The sequence below is a fragment of the Danio rerio genome, chromosome 5 (genome assembly GCF_052040795.2).
Source record: "Danio rerio strain M-AB ecotype USA chromosome 5, GRCz13ab, whole genome shotgun sequence".
NCBI lineage: Eukaryota > Metazoa > Chordata > Actinopteri > Cypriniformes > Danionidae > Danio > Danio rerio.
The window spans coordinates 1,501,599-1,520,000 of NC_141025.1; the positions used below are offsets into that span (position 1 = coordinate 1,501,599).

The 18,402-nt window shown below is 32.4% G+C and overlaps 2 protein-coding genes and 1 long non-coding RNA gene across 4 annotated transcripts in view; 1 reads left to right on the forward strand and 2 right to left on the reverse strand.

Annotated features, from left to right (window-relative positions):
• The window catches only part of ass1 (argininosuccinate synthase 1), a 95,762-nt gene that overhangs the window by 43,197 nt on the left and 34,163 nt on the right, over positions 1–18,402 (reverse strand). For both annotated transcript variants that reach the window (XR_015490143.1, NM_001004603.1), the window contains 3 exon segments: positions 10,794–10,868; positions 1,900–1,970; positions 1,780–1,810 (listed from right to left, as the gene is read on the reverse strand). Coding sequence is in view for 1 of the 2 variants with exons in the window: in NM_001004603.1 (NP_001004603.1) it covers positions 1,780–1,810; positions 1,900–1,970; positions 10,794–10,868 (177 nt within the window). In the remaining variant the exon portion in view is untranslated.
• The window catches only part of surf2 (surfeit 2), a 108,290-nt gene that overhangs the window by 7,416 nt on the left and 82,472 nt on the right, over positions 1–18,402 (reverse strand). The window lies entirely within an intron of this gene.
• Positions 8,719–15,260, forward strand: LOC147843762 (uncharacterized). The gene is made up of 5 exons (XR_015490827.1): positions 8,719–9,180; positions 13,233–13,399; positions 14,103–14,160; positions 14,276–14,330; positions 14,445–15,260. It is a non-coding gene; the product is annotated as an uncharacterized LOC147843762 (long non-coding RNA).

The following is an 18,402-nucleotide window of genomic DNA, read 5'->3' on the forward strand; positions in this document are numbered from 1 at the left end:
CAGCGAGGAGACAGAAAAGAGGTGGAAAGAATGAGTGAAGGGATGAAAGTCGAGCAGTAAATCTGGCCACTGGATTGGAAGTGACGCGTAAATCGCCGTGTCCTGAACCTGAGCTGATGCTAAACGCTGACAAATCTCGATCTGATAGCGGCAGATCATTTGCATTTTAACTCGATATGACTGAACGTCTTCATGAAAGAGGCACGTTCACCTGTCGGGTTGATGTCAGACTTATATAAAGCAAACCTGATGACTTTTATATAGTTAATATTAGTGATGCTCAGACTGTTGAGTGTGTTGTTTCATTTATTTACTTTTAAAACTGAATGCTTGATTCTGATTGGCTGATGAATGTTCTAAATGTCAAATAAAGTAGTTCCGGCATGATTTGAGTGACTCTATATCACTCCGCTTATTTCCCACGTACAACAGTCAGAAATCACACCAGAATTGTTAGTGTACCTATTTCAGTCTTAGTATATACCTAAATAGGATAATAAAGTTGAGTCTGAACATGCAAACTCCACACAATAACGGCAACTATCCAAGCCGGGACTCACACCAGAGAAATAAGTGCTGTGGGTAGGGTTGTAACGGTATGAATTTTTTACGATATGATAATGGTCTAAAACAATACCACGGTTTGACGGTTTCGCGGTATACGGTATGTTACAAATGTTACAAAATAATAGAACAGTGAAGCAAATTTGACTTTTTCCAAATAATATATTTTCAGTTACTATAAACAACACCACTTACAATGAACAAATAAAAATAAGAAAATAATAAATAATGTGTCAAAGTCCAAATAAAGTCCAAATAAACATGGTGCAAATCCTCAGTAAAAAATAGATATAAATATTTACTATACTATAAATAGTTACATAACGAAACTAGATTCAATATGGAACATCCTTAGGTTTTATGTGCCAGCATGGATATGGTTGTCTGTGGATATGGATTTGGATGTGGTTGTCTGCAATGCAGACAAACAGCTGCACCTTCATTTACGTCTTTTGAAAACAGCAAGAGCAGCAGTTGGTCTTTGCTGTGTCACTGTTTTGTCATGTTTCTGTGCTGCTGTGCATGCAAAAGTACTTAGTATGAGAATTATTTCATGCAAAACTTTTTTTTTTTTGCGTTTTATTTAGCCGCGCATAAATGTATGCCTATCTCTCATTCCGTGTTGTTCAAAAAGCTCATTGTTGGTCCACAAACCAAAGCGAAACCTATGCTTATTGGTTGTGATATAGCGAGTTTGAACCAATCTGGGCATGGAGGAGGGACAATGCATCAATGTATCATGTCTGATTTGTCCGGAGACACAGTGACGAGCGTTTCTTTGTCAAATCAGCGTTGTCAAATTTTGATGACGTAACCGCACTGATTCCGGAGCCTCTGAAAGTCCGCGAATGTTATGTGATACAGCACTGGAAAGCTGAGATTCTCTTCTTTATGCCAATCTTTGAATTGTATGAGTCAGATCAGAGGATCAAAAGTTATTAAACATTTAAGAGCAATACTTATTTTTAGCCGCGGGCGGCTGTCTCGGTCTTTAAGGGTTAAAACCGTTGATATGCAATTGTTCATGGTATGATAATCGTGCACGTTCAAATCGTGGTAGACCGTCATACCGGTATATTGTTACAACCCTAGCTGTGGGGCCACAATGCTAACCACTGAGCCACCGTGCACTTTAATACATGATCAAAATTCTAAACTTTTTCCTGGTGACACTTCAGCTCTGGTAATGATGAATGTATTGCGCAGATCTCTTACCTTGGGGTTCTCCAGAATGCCAGACTCATAGCTGTTGAGATGCAGGTTCATTAATAATTTTATTATTAGTATTATTATTAAATATGCAATATGAGATGTAGATGAGCATCTTAAACTCACCTGATGTGCATCAGATTGGCGTCCATACTCCACGGAGCCTTTGGTGTGACGGGAACAGGAATGTTGTGTTTCTGAGACGGGACAAAAAAAGAGCAAAGATTAAATCACATCCAAAACATAAGCTGGTTTGACCCTCCTGTGCAATGATCATTCTTCTTCAAATATTTCCCAAATGATGTTGAACAGATTCAGGAAATGTTCACAGTGTTTCTTCTAATATTTGTTCTTCTGGAGAAAGTCTGATTTGTTTTATTCCAGCTAGAATAACATTTTTAATTATTTTAAAGCCATTTTAAGGTCAATATTATTCGCCCCCTTCAGCAATATTAGTGTTGGATTGTCTCCAGAACAAACCACTGTTATACAATGACTTGCCTAATTACCCTAACTTTACCCTAATTACCCTAGTGAAGCCTTTACATGTCACTTTAAGCTGAACACTAGTGTCTTGAAGAATATCTAGTCTAATATTATTTACTGTCATCATGGCAAAGAGAAAATAAATCAGTTATTAGAGATGAGTTATTAACACTATTATTAGAAATATGCTGTATTCTCTCTGTTAAACAGAAATTGGGGTAAAATATAAAAGTATTAAGGTTTAACAGCAGGGCAAATAATTCTGACTGTATATTTGTTATGTATATGTGACAAACAAAACTATATACATACATATGCACAGTATTTTATATCTACATATAATAAACATTTTCTCAAATATACGCATACCTGTGTGTACTTATAGATATATATAATAATTATACACAGTACACACACACACATATACACATGTCAAAACAAACTTTTATTTTGAATGTGATTAATGGTGGATGTTTTTTTCCCAGCACTAAAATAAACAATAGCAATAAACAAATGATGAACACTCATTATACTCAGACTGGACCCGTTTTAGAAAACCTATTTAATTTTTTTAATCTGCATGTTTAATTGGATCTCATTTAACTTCCTAAAGTCTTATATTTATTATATGAATTAAATAAATGTACAGAGGCACACACAGACACATGCACACACACCGAAACAGATCTTTTATATTCCCGCATATGTACAGTTTTCTAATGACCTCTAGTGGACATTTTATTCAAAGCAAATGTAAAAGAATTTAATAAAAATGTTTGTTTTAATAGTGAAATGTGTGCATTTTGACAGCAGAGGACATCATATTAACTCCTATACTGCATTAAAAATGATTTTAAAAATTTAAAAATAATGATAATAATTTTTATTATTAACCCACAAATGCCAGAAACTTTAAAAATAAAAAATTAAGTATATTTTTTAGAAATTGCTAAGACTTCTATTAGCTTCACAAATAATATTTTATATTCCCTTATATATACACAGTATATTTATATATATATATATTTATATATATATATATATATATATATATATATATATATATATATATATATATATATATATATATACTTTTACTGGATTAAAAATTATTAATACTATTAATAATATCACTAATAATAATAATATAATTAATACAAATAATAATAGTAATACAATTATTAATAATAATATAATGATTAATATTATTATTAATATTATTAATAATAACAACAATACTATTTATAATAATATGCATATAATAATAATAATAATAATAATAATAATAATATACAAAATAGTATAATAATTAATAATAAACTTATTAATATTATTAATAATAACAACAATAATAGTCATAATAATATACATAAAATAATAATAGTAATAGTAATATAATTAATAATAATAGTAATAATAATATAATTAATGATAATAATAATAGTAATAATAATAATAATATAATTAATAATAATAACAATACATTTTTAAGTATACTAATACTATTTACTGTTATTATTTATTATTATTATTTACTTACAAATCCCAGATACTTTGAAAAAAACAAACTATTTTTAATATATATATATATATATATATACTAGATTACATACTAAATTATAGTATATTTTATAAAAATGACCAAGACTTTTTACAGGTCTACAAATTATGTTTTGTATTCCCCTTATATATGTGCAGTATATTTATAATATTTATATATAAATTATTATACTGGAATTTCTATATTTACTTTTATACTATTATAATTTTTATACTGTCGCCACTGGCTTGCATGGTTCAGGACTTGTGGAGCTGCGCATGGATGGATTTGCTCTTCAGTGTTTGGACTTTCAGTATTGATTATTAAACCACACTGAACTGAGCTGAACTGAAATTAAACTCTGTAAACTGGACTGACACGGTTTCAGTTTACTAGATCTTCTATGTGAAGCTGCTCTGACACAATCCACATAGTAAAAGCGCTAGAGAAATAAACTGAATAGAACTGGATTAAAAATTCTTTAAATAAATAATAATAATATTGATATTAATAACTATAATTATTATAAAGGTGTACTATTACTATTTATAATTACTTTTTTTTTTTTTTATAAATAAAAACAAATGCACAGAAATACACACAAAGACAAATAAACGCCAGGGTAACAAAAATAAAATTGATGAAATAAAGTTACACCTTAAAGAGACACAAAGGAAGAATATAAGGATACCGTTTTTGTTGCTTTTGGATGAAGAGAATGCTGGATAGTTTCCAAATATTGGTCTAGGTCGATTTTGAACAGATCAAAAAAAGGTTTAGAGCCACTAAACTTCTGTTTGTGAATATGAAACTTAGCTAATAGAATACACAAATTAACTACATATACTTTTTCCATGTTTTCTTTCGAGTCATCAAACAATCCAAAGAATATAACTTTAAAAGAAAAGGAAAAGTCACTCATAATATAAGATTGAATAAAGATCAACAAATCTGACCAGAATCTCTCTGTGAAGGAGCACTGCCAGAACAAATGAATAGAGTCTTCCTCTGAAGAGTGACAGAATGAGCAGTTTAAATCAATGTCAGGCTTATATTTCTGAAGACAGACCTTAGTAGGATAACATTTGTGAATTAATTTAAATGTTACTTCTTTTACTTTATTTGTAATCAGATACTTGTGAGGCAAAGTCCATACTTTCTCCCATGGAATATTTTCAATAGTGTTGTTCCAATAAGGTATTACATAAGGGATTGTTATGATCTCTCTCTGAAAGAGGCCTCTAATTTTACAGTTATTTTTTTGTTGGTCTGCTGAAAAACACACACTTCCAACCATTGTGTCGATTAAATTCAGGGAGTGAGTGTGTGGCCATGGTAGTGTAACACCTTGCAGTAGAATAAACACGCCAGAAGGGATAGAGTTTACAACAATGGCATATTCACTAGGAGTAGCAGGAATGTTAAACTTCTGCAAGAAATCTGGATAGTTGTAAAGTCTGCCTTCTGAGTTAAAGAGCTGGCCAACTAAAAGAAAGTTGTTTTTAAACCAATTTTCAAAATAGAGTGATTTATTTTTGTAAAGAATGTCTTTATTATTCCATAAATAATATCTGTGTGGAGAAAAGTTATGCTTGTATATTAGAGACCAGGCCAAGAGCATCTGCTTATGAAAATTGGAGAGTTTGATCGGTATCTTCAAAACATTATAATTACAAAGTAAAAGAAAATTTAAACCACCAACTTTGGAGAAAATATAATTAGGGATAATATTCCAGAGTGAGTGGGGATTTTTAAGAAAGTTTTTGAGCCAATTAATTTTAAAGGTGTTGTTTAACGTAGTAAAATCTAGATAATTCAGTCCTCCTTGTTTTATGGGGTTCATTATTACTGATTTCTTAATTAGGTGAATTTTGTTTTTCCAGACAAATTTATTTAACATGCTATCAATCCTTTTTAATGTTTCTTTATTTACCTCCAAGGAAAGCGCTGCATAGGTCAGTCGAGACAACCCTTCAGCTTTAGAGAGTAAAATTCTTCCTCTTATTGATAAGTCTCTCTGCAGCCACGAATTAAGTTTCTTTTGAGTTTTCAATATTAAAGGATCAAAATTGAGTTTGCATCTTGTTTTTTGGTCCTTATTTATTACAATTCCTAAGTATGTTATTTGATCTTTCACAGGGATGTTGCATATAATGGGAACATTACAGTTTTTAATTGCCATCAATTCACATTTTTTGATATTTAAACAAAGACCTGAAGCTTTGGAGAAAGATTCAATCAGTTTTAAAGCAAAAGGGATTTGTGAAGCATCATTCAGGAATAAAGTAGTGTCGTCAGCCAGCTGGCTAATAATAATTTGTCTATCATCAATTGTGATACCTTGTAAATTACTACTAGAAATGTGGAGAGCTAAAAGTTGTGAGGCTAGTAAAAATAAATATGGAGATATAGGACATCCTTGTCTCACTCCTCGTGACAAGCTGAATCTTGGTGATGTTCCAAATTTTAATTTAATACAGCTATTATTGTTTTTATATAATGTGCGAATGGCTCTACAAAAATAATCACCAAAACCAAACTTATCAAGAGCTTTAAATATGAATTTGTGTTCGAGCGAATCAAAGGCTTTGTAGAAGTCTAGAAAAAGTAGGAAACTGTCATTAGGGATAAGATCTTCATAATCTAAAAGGTCTAGAACTAATCTGATGTTATTTGTAATATGACGTTTCTCCATGAAGCCTGATTGCGACTCATCAATAATCGAGTTAAGCACATCTTTAATTCTTCTTGCTAAAATAGAGGCTAAGATTTTGTAGTCATTATTTAAAAGGGTGATAGGCCTCCAGTTTTCTAGACATTCTTTATCTTTATTGGGTTTGGGGATCAAGGTGATGACCCCTTGTGTCATAGTTGGTGGAAGAGCCTCTAAATCAAAACTTTCCTCAAACACTTTTAGTAAAAAAGGAGATAGTTCCTTATCAAACATCTTATATAGTTCAGCGGTGAGACCATCACTGCCTGGACTTTTATTATTTTTTAAACTTTTGATTGCCTGAAGAATTTCTGATAGAGATAAATCACCCTCACATGCTTCTTTATCCTCTAATGAGATTACTTTGTTTTGATTAATAGATTCAAAAAATAAATTGGCTGAATTATCACAGTATTTTGATGTATACAAATTATTATAAAATTGGGAGCAAAAATGAGCAATATCCCCAGGATTTTCAAGTAACTTATCGTTTGCTCTAAGTCGAACAATAGAAGCATTTAAGGCATTGGATCTCTCCATCCTGAAGAAATAAGCTGAGTTTTGTTCTCCTTTTTCCAGCCATGTTTTTCTGGATCTGACATAGGCTCCCTTAGCTTTAGTTTTATATAGCTCATCTAATTTATTCTGCAATTTTAAATATTCTGCATTTTGAGCATCTGTCAGTGATTTATTAAAAGAAAAATATGAAAGTTGTGAAAGAATTTTGTCTTCATTTAATCTATTTTGCTTAGCTATGTCACCACCAAATTTTCTAAAAAATTTACCTAGTTCATATTTTAGGAGTTCCCAATTACGTCCATAAGCTTTTTGTGATTTGGCTTTTTCCCAGTAGATGTGAATAATCTCTTCAACCTGTTGCTTGGCCTTTTCATACTTAAGAAGAGAATTGTTTAATTTCCAAATTAGAGATTTATTATTATTAATTGTAGTACTTTGTGACAAATTAATAAAGATGTAAATGGCATTATGGTCAGACAGTGGACTATTGCTAATAGAAGTAGATATATTATTGTCTTTTAATGTTTTAGAAATCAACCAATAGTCAATTCTGGATTGTCTCGAGTGATCTTTGTTGCTCCAAGTGTACTGTATTATATCTGGATACATCTCTCTCCATATGTCGACTAAATCAAATTTATCTATAAGCGCTAGAAGATAGGAGCTTGGAGAAGCTGCTTTCCTTGGAGGGTATCTGTCTAGCATATTATTCATTACAATGTTAAAATCCCCACCTAATATTATAAAGGCTGTTGGATATTTTTTTATTGCTACGGAAAGTTTTTGATCTAACATGTTAAAAAAAGCGCAGTTGTCCGCAACAGAGTTGTATCCATATATGTTCACAATAATTACTATACATTGATTGACAACAATTATTATTAGCAAGAAGTGGCCTGAGGGATCAATATCAGTTTCCAGAACATTGCCATTGAAATTATACTTCATAATCGCTACTCCTGCAGAATGTTCTGACCCGTGTGACAGCCATATATCATTGCCCCATTGTGTCCTCCAAAATTTTGCATCTTTTGAGGTAGAGTGACTTTCCTGAAAAAAACAAAAATCTACTTTGTGTCTCTTAGAAAACAAAAATAAAGCTTTCCTTTTTATATTATTTTTTAAACCCCTGGCATTTAAAGAAAATAACGACAATGACATACAAATATAACAAGTAAACACTACCTAAAGAACTAGGTATAAGCTAAGATATGAATTAGAACAGAAGAAACTTTTTTAGAGTAACAATAAAAAAAAAGCGATAGTTCGCTTGACTCTGCAACATGAGAAATATAAGTATAAGGGCTTTTCAATTAAAGTCTTTTTCATATGCTTTACTTTTTCTTTTATATGTTCCTCCGTACAACCGGGAAAAAATAGTAATAAAAACAATAATTAAGTTTCGTTTATAGTAAATGAAGACTTCAAAAAAAAAATGTTAAGTATTTAAGAATAATGTCCATAAACGAAAGTCTCAATAATTAAAAAATAAATGAAAAAAGGGAGAGAGGGGGGAAAAAAAGTTAAAGATCCCTCACTTGCGAGAGTGGTGACGACAACAAGTCCTTTAAATCTAAACTCAGTTCAAAAACACAGTTTATCCTTCCGTCTGAACAGGGATATATGAGTTAAGGAAAAAGAAAGAAAAAAAAGCTTGCGCTCACCCGAAAAAAAAATATATAAAAAAAGTGCCGTGGTGAAATGTTGATGAGGACAGCATCATTTATCCTGGCTGATCTTTTGCTGAAATCCTTTTGCCATCCACATATGCAAACGGTCCTCTGAAGCCTGCTCTCTTCCCCTCCTTTCTCGCTCGTTCGACAAGTGGCCAAAGTTTATTTCTGGCGTCTTTGGTGCTTTGAGTTAGGTCTTCAAAAATCCGGATTTTCTTCTCTTTGAGGATGTCCGCGGTTCTGGCATCCCTCCAGATCTGATCTCGGACGTTGCGTGAGAGAAACTGCGCGATGATTCGGCGGCTGGGGCGAGCTCCGTCAGCGCGAGGACCCAGTCTGTGGGCCACATCGAGCGTGTAGATCAGCTGTTCTGCTATTACAGGAGAAACTTTACTGAACAAGTCAATCAAAACTTTGCGGACATCTTCGCCGCGCTGCTCCTGAATACCGGACACTCGTAGATTCCACCTCCGCTTGTAAGTATCGAGTTCCTCGCATTTATCCCGCAGCACACAGTTCTCCTTCTCCAGCGATTCCACTCTCTTCTGTAGCGTTGTCACATTGCCCGTTATTTCTTCTACTTGGTTATTCATAAATTCCAGCGCCTCGGTTACACTGTTTAGTGAATTGGTGTTATCTTTCACTGTTGTCTCGAGGGATTGCATACGAGTCAGCGACTCTAACTGCATTTTTTCAACTCGTTCCAAAACTTCCAGCAGGTGCGAGTTGGACACCGTTTGACTCTCCGACGCCCCTTTGTCAGTTGTTTTTGATTTTTTAGTCGGTGGATTAGGAGTTTCAGGTAAGGGAATTTTAATCGATGCATCATCCATCTTGAGCGCGGCATCCAGAGATCTCCTCGCATAAGAATGAGTGGCACTTCGAGCAGCTCTGCGTTCTTCCATTGCACTCGTTTGAAAAATGTGAAAAATGAATAATAATAATAAAAAGAAACTCCGGTCAGTAACAAGACGCTTTTTGGCCCTTTTACTTATCTAGCTATTATTAAATGGTTTAGCATGTGCAGAGCTTCAGCACATGGTTGTTAACCAGTCGCCATCTTGGACGAGTCTCCCCTCTATTTATAATTACTGTTATTGCTATTCGTATTTACTATTATTATTCTTATTATTATTCACACACAAATGCGAGATACTTTAAAATATATTTATACTTTAAATTTTAATTAAAAAAATTTAAACTGGATTAAAAATCATTAAAATATAAATATAATAATAATTATTATTATTATAAAAGTATACTATTACTATTATTGTTGTTATTGTTTATTATTATTATTATTATTATTATTTACTCACAAATGCCAGATACTTAAAAATATATTTATACTTTTAATTTTAAAAGTACCAAATATAAATACTTATACTGGATTAAAAATAATAATAATAATAATAATAATATGAATAATATCAATAATAATAATAAAAATTATTATTATTATAAAAGTATGTTATTACTATTTACTCCCATTCTTATTATTTTTTATTATTTACTTACAAATGCCAAATTCTTTGAAAAAAAAATACTATATTATATACTATATTATAGTATATTTTTAAGAAATGTCCAAGACTTCTATCAGGTCACAAAAGATTCTTTATATTTCCTCATATATACAGTATGTTATTATATAAATGCTTATACTGGATTAAAAAGTATTATAATAATAATACTGATATTAATAATAATTATTATAAAGGTTTACTATTACAATTATTAATTACTGTTATTGTTATTAACTATTTTTATTATTATTTACTCAAAATGCGAGATACTTAAAAAAATATTTATACTTTTAATTTATTTTTTTTTAAAGAAATGTCCAAGACTTCTATCAGGTCTATTAATGATCTTTATAGTCCCTCATATATAAAGTTCATTAACATATTAACACTTCTTCTAGATCAAAATAATAATAATAATAATAATATATTTATAAATATATATTTAATCCGCTCCTAATATAACAATTAAGCTTAACATAACTGTGACTGTATTTATGAAAAAATATGTATCATAGCGCGCATTCACGGAGTTTGTTTAGAGGAGCTGTAGATGTACTGATCACCTCTGCGTACTCCATCAGGTCCTTCCGGCCACGGAAACGGTTGTAAAACTCAGGAATCCTCCATGGAGCGATGACCTAATGGAGGAAACACACAGACTATTATTATTGTTATTATTATTGCTTTTATTTTACCAGGAAAAAAAGCACATAGAGATTAAAAACCCCTTTTAAAAAAGCGTCCTGGTCAAGATTAAGCAGTACACTCACTGACAAAAGCCTTTTCAAGTTTTAGGAACAGTAAACAATAACTGGACTTCTAGTTGATGATTTGGTGTCAGAAGTGTCTTATATGAAAGGCAAAGGCCTCTAGATTTTGCTTATGCGAGCACAATAAAACATGATCATGTCTTGATTATTAATGATTTGATTAGGACAGTAAGCTCTGACTCTGCTTCGACCAGTGGTTCTCAAACTGTGGTGCGCAGGCTTCCTTCTAGTGGTAAGCGGAGGAATTGTTGAACAATTAAAGTTAAAAAATGAACACACTTTTAACCCTTTACGATGTATGATATGATCAGTAAATTGATTTTAATAAGCTAAACCTTTCATTTTATTTGTAATTTTCTAATGTTTGTTATGTATTCTCTCATTTGAAGCTCATCTCCTCTCCATATTCGTAACAGTTGTAGGACCATTCCCGTATTTTTATATCCCGATGTTGATGCTGGTTGCAGTAGGTCTTCTGCAGTATTGGTCATGATTGGGATGCAGATCAGCAGATGATTCATCTGAATAATCCACCTTCTGACACTTTCACACATGATCAACTAGAAGTCAAGTTATTTGCTGCTCTTACAGCTGAGATCCACCACAAGACCTCTGTCACGGTGTATTCAGCTCACATATGCTCACAACAATCATACACAGCTCACTACAACTAACAGATACCCTCATTCATCCATCAAAACACACAGAAAATGACAATTAAAAGTAGTCAGCATAACACAAAGATCAATGTTTCAAATTCCAAATCGTTTTTATGACAATGATCAGATGGTATTTACTATTTTTATTGACATATTTACACTGTAGAAAAGGCTGTGATGTGTGTAGACAGAACAATAGCGCCCTCCTGTGACTCTACTCAATATTACAGTCATGACGCAGACGCCTCATATATATATTTTTCCGTTTTTTTTTAGTTTTTTTTTATTGAAAATACAAAATCTAAATACAACAAAATGGGATTCAACTTTACAACTTGTGTGTCATATATGGAAGGCTCAACACAAAATAATATACAAAGATACAAATGTACAAAAAACATTCAAGTTTAAATAAATCCAAGAGTGAAAGGAAAACGCAAAAATTAAATAAATAAATAAATAAAAAATAAAGTACAACATATATATCATCTATGGCAAGTTATATACTACAAATAAATTGAACATTTTTAAGGCAATTTTTGTTTTCATTTTAACCAGGGCATCTGAAAATATTTTAAGTTCTTTTTTAAATACAATAATGGAGATGTTTTGAAATATCTACATTTATGAATAAAATATTTGGCTAACACAATTATCATATTTATCAAATCGTGCAAAGTAGAGCAATCTTTAGTAATTCCATATAGTACATCTTGTAATGTAAAAGTCAAACCTTCAGCATCCACATTTTTTATTATCAACCAGTCTTGTACTTTTTTCCAAAAATGATTGAGCGGCGCTGCAAGAGAAAAATATGTGTTCTGTGTCTTCACTAAAGTGTTTACATAAATGGCATGGTGAGTTTTCTAAGTTAAACTTAAGGTGTAAGAATCTATTAGAAGGGTATATATCATTTAATATTTTAAATTGTACTTCTTTTACGCAGACGCCTCATATGGAGTGGAGGAACTATGATATGACGTCACCTTGTGGGCTAATCGGCTGCTAGCATAAAACTGGTTCCCTCAATAAAATCCCTACAGGATTTTTCCGATAGGCTTTTTGAAGATTGCGAATAATAAGCTCGGTGTTTAAACACTTGCACGTTTTGTCCAGCCGCATAATCCTTACACCAAAATACAACTTTCAGCACTTTTGGATCTTAAAAGCAAACGCAAGAACTGAAAATAAAATGAAAAATAATTGAAAAAAAGAATTGAAATTGAAATGTCTGTGACAGATTTAATTTCTCTGTTTATATTATAATGCACGCTATATATTATAAACAAATAAATACTAGTGCTCTCAAAATTAGTGCGTTAACGCATGCGATTAATTTGAAATATTATTATTATTTGAAATACACTCAAAAAAATGAATTATGGCTTTAGTTGGTCCAAAGAATGTAACTATGTTTAAATTAAACAATTCGCTTATGTTTGTGTATTAAAAATAAAAGTGTTGTGTTGGAAAAAATGAGAAAAAGTAAGTTTTCACATTTAAACAGCTCGCTTATGTAACATGAATGCAAGGGAGTTGTGTTGCTTCTGCAGTACTGCATTTTGGTCAATAGGTGGAGTAATATCTGCACATGCGCAGTTTCAAAAAAACACAGGAAGTAAGAAGATTCAAACCACAACGATCACTCTCAGCTTGGCGCCATATTATGGGAATCAAAAGATGAAGATTACAGTACAAATTGAGAACGTGCACAAAGCTTTCCCCAATGTGGACACACAGGTGAGATTTTTTTTTACTTTTTATGTATTTATACTGAGGCTGTGACAACATTTGAATGATAAATGTACTCTCTTGTAGTACTATGTTGTGTTTGTGTATAGTATTGCTATGAGATTGCCATGTTCCCTGTGTCTTTTCCACTCTATAGACAGATAAATGTATAGTTTGTTTTGCATTCCTGTGAAATTTTATACTTGGTATATATTAACTCCCCCAAAATAAAGTTACAAACGTTGGTAGTAAGGAATAGTCATGTTAGAATAGTCTAACAGTATGCTATAATAGTTGTGCTATAATAGTTTCACTCATCATAGCACACGTGCTGCTGATAATGTGACAATAAAAGTGATTTGATTTTTTTTTTATTTGATAGTCTTTATTTTAAATGAGTGTCAAGCAGTTTGTCGAGTTTGAATGCCAGTTTTGATAAATTACATAATATTAATTAAAATGTGGTGTTGGTACATTGTTATTTCTTATCTAATTGTATTATTCAAGCCTGTTCACTTAAAAAAAAAAATCTTGACAAGCATATGTGACACTTAAATAGGATGGCATCTAGCATGATGACATATTTAACGTAAGCTTATTTGTTTGGTCATCTAACACGTTTAAATTTTTAAGTTTAGTAGTTTGCTATTTATATTATTATATTTTATTATTTGAAATCTTTGCTCACTCACATCTATTTTCTCCCTCACAGGTTTACAGCTCAACCTCTAAAGTCCCATATCTGGCTGAGGAGACTGTGGATCATCCAGGTACTATGCGTTTAGATGCCTATACACACATTAAAATGATGTACAGTAAAAATTACTAGTAATTTTAACTACAAATTATTTACTAAATGATCAATTTTCATTTCATGTCATTTAGAACATCACCAGTGGTGTGAATGCATCCTTAAAGCCCCTAAGTGAGGGAGTACATGGTAAGCTATTTTATTTTATTTTTTTAAACATTTTGTATTTTCCTCTTAACCCAATTCCTCCTTTCACCTTTGATCTGTTGGTAAATGTTTTATTTTTTTACCTGACTTTTTTAGGATGCTGGGCATGATGAAGCGCAAACCTTGATGTGCAACACCACCTTATGAATCTACAGTAGTTACATTAACATTTAGCAGACTCTTTTGTCTAAAGTGACTTACAATTGAGGAGACATTCAGCAAATCAACAAGAAGAGGCCATACACCCAAGCTAATTATACAAAAAATTTTAAGAATTAACAATGCTTCTACATGTGGTTTGTCAAGCCCACACACCTGTGTGAAGCAGACTTCATGCACAATGTTTTGTTTTTTGTTTTTTAGATATAGGGAGTGGTTGTAAGAAAGTGTCTGGTGCAAATGTGCATAAATGGTGCAAGTGTCAGAGAGATGAATGTGTGTAGCTATTGCATGTTCTGTGATGGTTGGTCTAATTTATGGTGTAGTGCTGATCGTGTTACTTTGCTTTAAAATGTTAATCTTTCTTAGAACAACTGAAGTGTTATCTGCTTTTTCAGTGTAAAGAAGGTACAGAATAGTTTACAAAAGAAGACTTAATTTTTCTAAGTATATTTTTGATAAATCATTTGAAGGCAGAATATTATTTTTGAATGTTTTTTGTAATATATAAAAAAGTATTATTTTGAAAAGTGTATTTTATGATGTTTTTGTAAGCATATTTTTAAAATCATTTATTGTTTTCAATTTGCTTCATACTTGTATTACTATTATTTTAATAGTATTAATATTTTAACTTATTGTAATAAATGAAGATACAGATAAAGACAGAATTTGGATTTTGATAATCGTTTTATTGCTGGAAAATGTGTAAAACTGTAAAAATGCTATTGAATAAACTCAATGAAACAGAAACTGTTTTTTTTATTTGGTTAAACATAACAATATCAATTTTAGAATAATTAAACTTAAATAACTACATTGATTAAAGCTAAATTATAAATGTTACGTTGATTGAACTAAACAACATTATATTACCTTTATGTAACTAACTTAAGTTCACTAAAATTAATATTCTTTCTTAAAGGTAACTTAACTCGGTTACGTGGAACCAGTGGACAAAAAAAAGTTAATTAACGCCAACATACCATTTTTTTGAGTGTATATTAATTTGAATTGCGTTTAAAAAAAATTTACGCAATTAATGCAGTTGCAGTTTGTTTGTTTTTTCCTGTTGAGTGCAGTTGTTTGTGTTCAATACTTTTTTATTATAATTTTCCATTTTGCATATCTGCTTTGCCTGTATTTGGGCATTTTTTGCAGTCCACATGGAAATCAATGCTTTCTTTATTGGCATTGATTGTTTTGAAATTCAAATGGCATTAACATGCCTGTGTTTTAATTTCTGTAATAAATATGGCTGTCAGGACAGGATCTTGATGGTTTATTGTGGGTTTGTTGTTTACATGAAGAAATCTGTGTTACAAGTTAAACAAAAATTCTAATAAACAATAATATTTTGAATTTAAATAGTTTTTGTCTTGCGTTTACAGTAATTTTACATTTGAATAGCCAAAATTACAAGTTTCAGTATTTTAAATGTGATTAATCGCAATTAATTTTTAAAATGCGATTAATTTGTTGTTTTTTTAATCGATTGACAGCACTAATAAATACGCAAAAACACATCTATATAGCCCTATGTTTTTACGTGGGAAATACATCTGTTTTGCTTTACAGTTGTTGTAAAAGTTTTAAAACTGTATGTATAAATGTGCCTACATAGCATAAGACATATTTAAGTAAGTGCATCGCTCGCGTGCACACAGCCCGCTTACCTTAACAGACGACAGAATCGAGGCATGAGGGACAAGTCTATACGCCTGCAAGTTCCATGATGGATCGAGAACAACATTCAGTATACTTTTGTATGTCACGAAGTACAGTGAAAAGCAGCCCATACGGTCACATCTGCTGTACAGTTTATGGAGGAGTGTAAACACTGCAGTTATGACAGAGTTAAATGTGTTCAGATGAAGAAAAAAACTGACGATCACGTGAAAATGACAGATAATATGTGTGTAATTTTACACATTTATTCACATGTTTGCATTACTGAGAGCCGGACAGAGACAGGCTGCACTGGTGAGCAGTATCTTCATAATATCGCTTAATTAAAATAAATGATCAACAAATTAAAAAGTTTCGACAGCCTCCACAAGTGTAGGCATCATCTACGCACAATCTGAATTCCCAATCAGAAAAATACTACAAACTATTACTAAACTAGTACTATTCATGAAAATACTCAAATCACAGACAAATCCTAATGTCCAACACAAGCGGGCTGCACTCCAGACGTATAATGCCTCCGACACCGCCTGTAGTCCCATTTAGCAACTGGATAGCAGCCGTCTTTTTAAAGAAGCGCAAGCGATTTTAAAGATCAAGAGTGTGCTGTAGCTGATGTGTTTTACATTGTAGATCAGGGGTCACCAATCTCTGTCCTGGAGGGCTGGTGTCCCTGCAGGGTTTAGCTCCAGCTTGCCTCACCACATCTGCCTGGATGTTTCAAGTATACCTAGTAAGACCTTGGGTGCGTCCCAAATCGCATACTTATGCACTATTCTACGCCATTTTGTAGTATAAATAGTGTAAGCAGTGTTTTCACTACTAAAAAAATAATAAGTGCACTTAAATTACAAGGATGATGCACTCATTCAGCTGGTATAATGAAGTGTGTAATGATGGACACTTCACGAGTGCGCACTCAACGATCACAGATTTGCTCACGTAGCGGAAGGGGCGGAGCTATCGGGCGCACATGTTGGATAACTTTATTTATTTTGGATGGTGAAAGCAAAATTCTCCTACAAGAGTGATTATAGCGCCTCCCGATGGTGAATGCGGTTATACTCACGGCAGGTATTATTTGATAATTCAGTCGTTTATTTCACTGATTTGGCGACCATCAAACGTCATCAGGGAAACGGTTTGAATTACCGCATAGTAAAAAAACATCAGTGTGCCATTTGGGACGCCACTACCGTCATATACTATCCTGTTGAGTGTGTAAGTGCATAAGTACATAGTGCATGAGTGCATAGTGTGCCACTTGGGACGCAGCTTATAAGTCACACACAACACTTGATTAGCTTGTTCAGGTGTGTTTGATTAGAGTTGGAGCTAAAGTTTGTAGGGCACCGGCCCTCCGGGAACAAGTTTGGTGACCCCTGTCGCAGAATAAAACGTGAAAGTATCTTGAGTTTATGTTAGCCACGAACCTTATTTAGGCGATTTAACTGAAATTCTATTGAAAAAACCCATTGACTTTAGAAAGAGGGAACCAGAACTGCTATAATGCTTACTCACTACCGGGTTTTTGCATACAAATTGACGTCATAGTTCCTCCACTCTATAGCCTTAAAAAGTTAACAGGAAAAACAGTGCAGAGCACGGACAACTTCACTAGCATCACATTGTTATTGCTGAGTGCGTTCAAATACAAGTGAGTGACCATTTGAAGTGTTATTTATCACTTATATAGCAAAATGTTTAGCTGTCTATGCCTATGTTCAGTATTATCACTGATTACTGATTATAATCACATAAGTGTGCCATGTGCGTCGAGTATTGCATCATCCATACTCTCTAATGAACACTTACAAGGCAAGGCAAGTTTATTTATATAGCACATTTCATACAATTCAAAGTGCTTTACATAAACAAGAATAAAAGAAACAAGTAAAATAAAAATAAAAACAAATAATAAAAATGAGTAAAAAAAAAACAAAACATAAAAACAGGTAAAATGTGATATGAAAGAATGAAGAAGAAGAGAAAACATGATAGTGCGATCTGTGGGACGCAGCACAGTGCTCATTCAGTAAAGGCACAGCTAAACAGATGTGTGTTCAGTCTTGATTTGAATGTGCCTAATGTTGGAGCACATCTGATCATTTCTGGAAGCTGATTCCAGCAGCGGGGGGCGCTGTTAGTGGCTGAAGGCAGATTCACCCTGCTTTGACTGAACTCTTGGAACTTCTAGTTTATATGA